The 8,462-nt window shown below is 33.9% G+C and overlaps 1 protein-coding gene across 6 annotated transcripts in view; it reads right to left on the bottom strand.

Moving 5' to 3' along the window:
• Plscr4 (phospholipid scramblase 4) overlaps positions 1-8,462 on the bottom strand; it is a 41,840-nt gene extending 33,378 nt beyond the window's left edge. For 3 of the 6 annotated variants that reach the window (XM_010625257.1, XM_010625259.1, XM_010625262.1), the window contains exons 1-3: positions 8,409-8,462; positions 1,591-1,617; positions 410-505 (exon numbers count right to left, since the gene is read on the bottom strand). In XM_010625257.1, the coding sequence (XP_010623559.1) occupies positions 410-505; positions 1,591-1,597 (103 nt within the window). In that variant the 5' untranslated portion in view covers positions 1,598-1,617; positions 8,409-8,462. Of the gene's footprint in view, positions 1-409; positions 506-813; positions 852-1,590; positions 1,769-8,408 lie in introns of those variants that run through there. The other 3 variants (XM_033759511.1, XM_033759510.1, XM_019207634.2) reach the window with 3 other exon arrangements.

Raw genomic sequence — 8,462 nt, 5'->3', positions numbered from 1 at the left:
GTTCCTCAGTAGCTAGCTGGTACATCCTGTGAAGAAAGGGATAAATTCTAACTGCCAGATGGTAAACTCCAGCATTTGCCAAAAATATGTATACCCACTTCAGCAGTTCACCGTACTAATAAATGTCTGGAAAGTAATGACCAACACTTTAAGCACCTCTTGTAATTGTACTGGACAAAAGTAACTTGTATTAGTCACATGAAACTTCAATAAATTTACTATTAAAATATTCATATAGGTTTTTCTCTTCCTGATATATACAAATTTTTGACAGACTCTGTATTTGGCACCTTATCCACATTCATTATTTGTTTATTAAAGCAATCCATTAATTAATTTACTGAAAAATCAATTTTAACTATTAAGCTTTCTGGAGTGAGGAAAGAAACTTTCTATATATTTGTCCTACCTGGAATAACATGAGAATTGTAGTCAGGAGGAGCATCAGGTCTTGTATCTGGTGTTTTGGTTTGATTTTCCATTTCATCTGCAGGCTGCTCAAGGGCTGTGGGTATTAAAGATTGAGAAAAAAATATATATATGTATACATTACTTACAAAACAAATAAATGATTGTAAAGTATATTGACTTTTTTCTTGTATATATGCATTAAAGAATATATTCAATATTAATACACTCATATTTCTTATGAAAACCCATAGTTAGTCATATATTACATATCAGTGTATTAGAAGATTTCATAAATTTTAGGTTGATCCTAGATTAAAATGGAAGCATTACATTGTGCTTGTGGTTAGAGCAGTGAGCTTTTACACCAGTGGGTCAGGTGACCTAATTTTGACTTCTACCTACATGGTAAATTGGCTCAATGACAGTGAAAATCCTTTCTCCTGTTATTGGAGAAAAAAAGAGATGTAGAGTGAATTCCATTTTTTTCTTGATCCTCTTTGAAAAGTTCTGTCTAAATAAATTCACAATATAATACCATAGATACTCAGTAGTTTAAAAGCTAGTGGTGGTGTCATACATTTTAGACATAGTTCAGTCTGTACCTGCAGTGACTCGCAGGCTTGCTACATTCTTCCTAAAAGCATCTTTGTCATAGGAATTATTTCAAGGGAGGAGCTGAAATTATTTATCATGACATTTCACCTTGTCCTGTGGATGAGATTGGAAAAATTCTCCCCTCGACATCTGTAAGAAAAATTCTGAATTTTCTAACAACTGGCTTCTTTTATCTCATAAAAATGTAAATTCCACAGCTGTGGTGTTTCTCATTTTATGCAGGTTACTGTAAAATGCAGGGTCTATTCTCTCCTATGAAAGATAAGCTGTCACTGAAGCTCTTTACTTCCACTACCTCTTTACAGACCTATACCCTATCCTTATTTTTCCTTTACATGATTTTCCTCACATACTCTAAAGATTGTTCAGTAGGTATGTGCCAATGAGATGCTTTTCAATTTTTTTGACATAGAAATAGAAATATTCACAGATAAATGTATATACATATATACAAATGTTAAAAAATAAGACTTCAAAATGAAAATAATTCTCTTTTTAAGGAAAAAAAATCACATAATTTACATTTGAAAATGAAATACATTCAAATTTATTCACAAAACTTACCTGACATTTTGAAGAATTCTAATTATCCTGAAAAAGAAAATATTCTTATGCCTTAAGATACATACACACACATAATATATAATGACTTAGTAATACATATGACAAGTTCTTTAGTTTCTTTAGGCATCAGTCTTTTCATTCATCTCTTCATTAATTTTATAAATACTTTCTGAACTACTATTATGTACAGCACTGGATACTATTACAGAGGTGAAGAATACAGAAAAAAAAAAAAAAAAAAAAAAAAAAAAAAAAAAAGCAAAAATCACCAGTTACTCAGTTGCCTGCTCTGCTGAATTTTATATTTTAGCAGGTGGGACTAAAAAACATGTCAACAAATATTTGTTTTAATTTAGCTAGTATAGTTACGAAGAAAATCAAAAGGTTTAAGAGAAACATCTGTGGGAAGTTCCAGGAAGGTCAGGGGCAGTCTCTTTAAAGAGGGGTCTTTAAACTTTCTGAACTATGAAAAGAAAACATCACCCTAAAGTTGTGGGAAGAGAGTTCCCGGAAGACAGAAAAATAAATGCAAAGGCCCAGAGATGGCAATGAACAGTGATATTCAAAGAAGAAAAAAAAATGCTATGGTAACTGGGCCACGGTGAATGAAGAGAACCAAGGTAAGAGACGAAGGCAGAAGTCTGATCACGAGCAAAGGCCACAGCAAGGCGTATGCAATTCATTGTCCCTGCAACTGGAAAGTCTTCGGAGGATTTTAACTAGTGGGGTAATCAGATCTGACTACTTAGGGCTGTACCCTAAGAGGGCAAGCTCAGGGAGGGATGGAACCAGTAATCCAGGTAGGAATTGCTGGCCTAGACTGGGGGATCGTATATGGTGAATTTTATTTGATTTTATTTAGGTAATGGGGATTAAACTCGAGTCCTTGTGCTTGCAAGGTAGGGAGTAGAACCACTGAGCTAAATCCGGGGCCCTGGTGAGTTTTAATTTTTAAAAAATTATTACAGTAAAAGATACATTGCCGTACATCTCTCTCAAAACATTCTCCCTCATTGCAAACACACATCCCATCATTTTTGCGGCCTTCAGAAGTAGTTCTGAAAGTCCTCTTTCATGAGCATCTTTACAAGGTGTGATTAAAAACACAGTGAATGGTGCCTCTGAGTGCCATCTAACAGATTATTCGATGGATCAGATCTGGAACCCTGTGCTTTCTGGTTTTTCCTCAAAGTCAAAATGACCATGAAAGATAAATGTTTTGAATCGATTCGGGACATCAAGGCAACAATGACAGCCCAACCAAAGACAACAAAGAGGACTTCTAGAACTGCTTTTGAAAGTAGCAAGAATGATGGGATAAGTGTGTTCAAAGAAAGGAGAGTATTTTGAGGATTATTAATGGCAATGTGTCCTTTATGTGATAAATTTTTAAAATTTAAATATTCACTATATTTTAAAAATCAGATGCTTATATAGTATGACTCCATTGAAGAACGTTCAATTGGAAATCTTAAAAAAACACCAACTGATACATGTCTGGAGGCAACTTTAAGAAAATGCTAAGTAATTACTAAAAAACGTCAGGAAAATGGCTCCATGTGAAGAACTGATGTAGGAGCCAGCATTGAGCAGTGGCTTTCAAAAGGCTCTAAGTCCCTGACGATGTTCCATTTCTTGTGGTAATGGAAACAGTGAGGCACAATACTCGTTTTTAAAGGGTACAAATATGTTTAAATATGCATATTTGTGTATGATATTTCAAAATAAACAAGCCCATTTGGTAGTGATGTGTTAACTGTAACCTTTTAATTAAAGGTCTGTTGTTCATTTTTGTGTTAAGTCTAGGGATTCAAATCATCAGGAACCAAAAAGGAAACTAACTAGAACATTTTTTAAGTGCCTCACTTAAAAGCTGGCCAATGATCTGTTCATCTATCCAACTGTCCTTTTGTCCATCCATCCATTCGTACAACCATGTATCTGTCATCGTTTTAGCTATTAATCTTGGTAAACTGTGCAGTATAGTAAGTAAGTAGCAAATACTCACTGCTGAATTAGTAATATTACTAATTTTAATAGGTTTCATTTTCAAAACATTGTAAAACTTGAAAGAAAAACACAGAAATACAGAAAAATACAGAAAGCACAGGGTTCCAGATCTGTTCCATTGAATAACCCATTAGATTAAACCTAAAGTAGTAACTCTGGAGAACAGGTCTCAAAATCATGAGTTCTGTCAAAATCCCAAGTGATTCTTGTAATCCATCAAGCACACTTAAGACCACATCACAGAAAGAAAAGGAACAATTGTTAACTATGCCAGGCAGAAATTTAGAATTCAATTTTAATTAAAGATATTTAATAGCAAGTTTTTTAAAAAGCAACATTTTAGAAATCTATAAAGTTTAACAGCAACTAATATCAATGAATTGAAGCAAAAAACAATATATGTACACAAATGGCTCACCAATTGCAGGTGCTCTGTTGTTCATCTTCCCTCTTCTTTGAGTCACTATTTTTTCCCTCACCACCCTATATTTTCTTCCTTTCTTCTACAGTTTTGCAATACTATTTTAGCCAAATTTTTATGTAAAGCAGGATAATTTTCAGTTGGTACAAATATGTTAACTTAATTATCTCTTAATACTGAGTGAATTGTGTCAAAGTTCTGCATCATTCAGCAACAGCAAAAAAAGCCTGATTTTTGGTTTTATATGAGATGGCAACTACTCTAGAAAACTAAGCCATGTCTTCTTGACAGGTTAGTATAACAAAGTCCAGGGAGCTCTTATTTGCAGGAGCCTTGGTATTTGGGGAACATATGATTCATATAGGGGAATCTAAACTGACTGAAGTAGAATAGAGAGTGTAAGAGTCATAGATGGTATAACTGGGCTCCAGGTGGCATTGGGTGCCTTGCAAAACAGAACTCCTATTAAATGACATCCTAGAGTAAGACAGTCTGCATGAATATCACTTTTTTTTTTCAATATTGGACTGCTACAAATTTGCTCTTCAATTTCACACTTGTAAACAATTACACACTTGGGTGAAGCCCAGTAAAAGCAATAGGTCTAGAACCCACACTGCATATATCTGAAATTTCAGTCACAAAATCCAGACTGTCAGCTCATTACAGTTGAGTATTAACTGGAATCTGTCCTAACTTCTGGGAAAGAGATCCTTTGGGCTGATGAGAATCTGTAAATTGTAAAACTCTGGGTCTGGCTTATCTCTGAAACCTTCAGCCTTGAGAGGAAAGAAAAGAAAGTAGGAGGTCCTGTAGACAATTCCTTCTGCTTTATAGCAGGGACAGAATAAAAGGCTTGTTCTCCTAAAGTCTTATACTACGTACCATAGCATTCCATCTTTGTCAATAGATTTAGTATGTAATTGTTACAACACAATATCTTTTGTAAATCTTAATCCTTCCTAAGGACATCCTGAGGTAGAATTATATCCTTTATAATAAAGCCTTAAAATGAATTTTAATCATATGTAGAGTATTATTGTGAGTTCTGTTAGTCACCCTAGCAAATGATCAAACCTGAGATGATGGGATGCCTTGAATTTACAACCAGTTGGCAAAAGTATGGGTGGCTTGGAATCCCCAAACCTGGGGCTTGTATTTGAAGTGAGGAAGTCTTATTGGAAATTATGCCGATAAATCTGGAGAGTTTGTATTAACTCTAGGAACTGGATTGCAATACTGAATTTGGATTACCAAAACCATTGCTAAATTGTTAAAATACACTCATTCTCTCTCTCTCTCTCTCTCTCTCTCTCTCTCTCTCTAACACACACACACACACCCCTCTGATTAGCAAAAGAATAGGGGGAACATATCAGAAAAGTACAGTGGAAATAAAATCAATTTTGTATTTTTCTCTGGCATTCCTGGGCCAGCATTGTTTCAGTGAAGCCTGACCATAGTACACAGTTCGAACCATGTCCAGAGATAGCTCCAGAAGACCTTTTGTTCTGGCTTGAACAGGGGATTTCTAAAGTTCAGAAGAAGTTGGCCAATTCCTAATAATTTTTCCTTTTCTGCATTCTCTCCTGTCCCAGATTCTGGTAATCCCATTGTTAGAGAAGGAATGATTTTATTGAAGAAGACTCACAGGTGTTAAAAAAAAAAAAAATCTTCTTGATACAAGGAAATATGGTCCCAAGAGCATGGCATCACATCCTCTGTTGCTTTTTTTTGTCCTCTCTGCCCTCTTTTGACTTGGCCTTGAATGCAAGTGAATTTGTGAGAAGCACCCAGCAATAAAAGGTAAACAAAAACCTCTCTTTTTTTTTCTTATTGGAGAACCAAAAAAGAGAGAGGCCCAGAAAATAGGTAAATAGCAATAGATCTCAGAGCAGGAGACGTTTGGGAAGGTTGTTAAGAATAAAGTTGTTTATGAACTCCCAGACTCATTCATGGACATGAACCTAAATATCTAACTCCAACAAAGACTCTGAGAACTGAAATAAAAAGAACACCTCACAGGCCTCAGATTGGCCATGCGGATGGGTACACGTAAGATAGCTCTGAATACCTCCAAAGACTTTGAAAATGAAGCTAACATCAAAATTACAACACCAAGAAACAACGTGGCCAACTGTCTGTCAAAACAAAAAAATCAGTTTTCCCTATGGCATTTAAACAAGACTTAGAATCTCATAAAAGAATATGCAAAATGGCCAGTATGCAATACAAAATTATGGTATACAAAGAACTAGAAAAATGTCAACTTGTAGAACATTTTCAAAAGTTAATGCCAATATGACATAGCTGTTGAAATTATCTGGCAGTTTTAAGTAGCTATTTTAAAAATGTCTCCAAGAAGTGGTGGAAGAAGAGTGAAAGTATCAGTGGAGAAATAAAAGGTCTGAAGAAGTAAATTAAACTTTCAGAACTGAGAAAATATAATAAAAATTTAAAAGTCACTGGATATACTCAGGAGATAAATGAATATTACATGGAAAAAGTTACTAAGCTTAATGGAAAATAAAAAATGGAAATAAAGTTTTTGTAAATAGGGTAGGGAGGAGGGGGTGAAGGGAGGGCAGGGGTGTGGGGGAAAATAAGAACCAAGATCTGTCATGTAAAGGTATAAGTTCCAAGTGATGAATGTAACTGTACTGTGTACCTAAAATGTACCAATAAACTCAATAAAAAGAAAACTAGCCATATATATACATATACATATATATGTATGTATATACACTTGTGCATATGTATGTGTATACAGAGAGACTAGTTTTTACCTTTTTTTGCCTCTGACTGTGTTGCAATTTATAGTATAGTCTGACATATATTCCCATAAGTACATTTAGAGTTGCTAAATGGTTTAATGTTTTAAACCACATACCATTCCACTTCTGGGCATTCCATAATTTATATGACCAAATCCCAATCTATGATTTCAGAACTATTTCTTTGTGTTCTGTATACAAACAATGCTACTGTGAACATGTTTGACCCTTGATTTTTTTGTTTTATTTATATAGATCTTTCTGTACACCCTGCCTGGGGAGCTTTTTTTTTTTTTTTTTTTTTTTTTTTTGGTACCAGGGATTGAACTCTGGTCCTTGAGCTTGCAAGGCAGATGCTGGAACCATTGAGCTAAATCCTTGGTCCCTGAGGAGCATGTTTTGCAGGATAAATTTCAATAAGTGAATGAATATATGAAAAATTTAATAATAGTCACTTTAATATATTTTGCTAATTCTCATTTCCACTCCACTTTTATATATTTCTCTCATTACATTATCAGCAACACTATTATCAGACTTTCAAAATGAATGATATAGGCAAAAGTTGATGTCTTTATTTGAATATTTTGGATAATTAATGCAATTCATAGTCTTTATTCTGATTATCATTTGGATTTATCTCTGGCTTTGAACTGACTCAACTGAGTTGTTGATTTTTAAAGTCACTATTGAGAGTTTTGGGCTTTTTTTGAAGGCAAAATTATCTTTTCTGTTTAGCTATGTATCCATTTGTCTGATTTTTGCTTGAGTTAATACAAATTATATCCCTAAATGGCTGTAAATTTTTGTATTACACTTAGAAATGCTCTCCCTACATGCATGCGTATAAACGCTTAACTTTCCTTTTTTTGTTTATGTTTCACGTGTTTATTTTAAATTAAAAAGTCATTTAGCTTATGTTCCATTAACAATGAGGACAATTTTCACTTTTATTATTAGTTCAATAAAGACTTGGTTATCCAAGTAGGACCAGTTCAATGTTATTTTTTCCTCAGACTTTCACTTAAAATGTTTATCAAATGCCACTTTTCTTTTTATTCTTAAATCTATCTCTACAATTCTGCTGAAATATCTGGTAATTGGTCTATATCATTATTTTTTAATCACTTTGGTTTTATAATAACTTTAGGTATATAGTAAAATTCCATGTTTTTAAATTGAAATCCTCCTACTTTCTAGTGTTTATTCTTTCATAAGTTAGTTTTTTTTAAATTAAAATAGGATTATGTTAATTTAGATATTATTTTAAGGCTATTACATCTTTATGTAGGGAGCTAAATATTGATTGAATTTGCATATATGTATACATGTATATATAGTGTATTGCATGCAATATTTTTAAATTCCTACAGCTTATATTTTAAAAATTATTTTTTTCAATTTCTGTTCTTCAGTGCCAAATTTAAGCTTATTTTATTCATTGTTTTCTAGTTTACATGTACAGCTCCATTTGATTAGTATAATGCAACTGAAAGCTAGGCAAAATTTCCTTATTCTTTCTATGAGTTTTTCAGTTGCTGGCTATGAACATTCAAACGAATACAATACCACTCTAACACACCTCTCCCTCAGAAGTTACCATCCACTCTTACCTGGGATCGGCCGGCCAGTCCGAGGCGCCGCACCGGGTGAGCCTGGGGAGGACG

This window comes from Fukomys damarensis, unplaced genomic scaffold, assembly GCF_012274545.1.
Source record: "Fukomys damarensis isolate Sample0158 unplaced genomic scaffold, DMR_v1.0_HiC HiC_scaffold_37, whole genome shotgun sequence".
NCBI classification, from domain to species: domain Eukaryota; kingdom Metazoa; phylum Chordata; class Mammalia; order Rodentia; family Bathyergidae; genus Fukomys; species Fukomys damarensis.
This window is presented reverse-complemented; position numbering and strand designations above follow the sequence as displayed.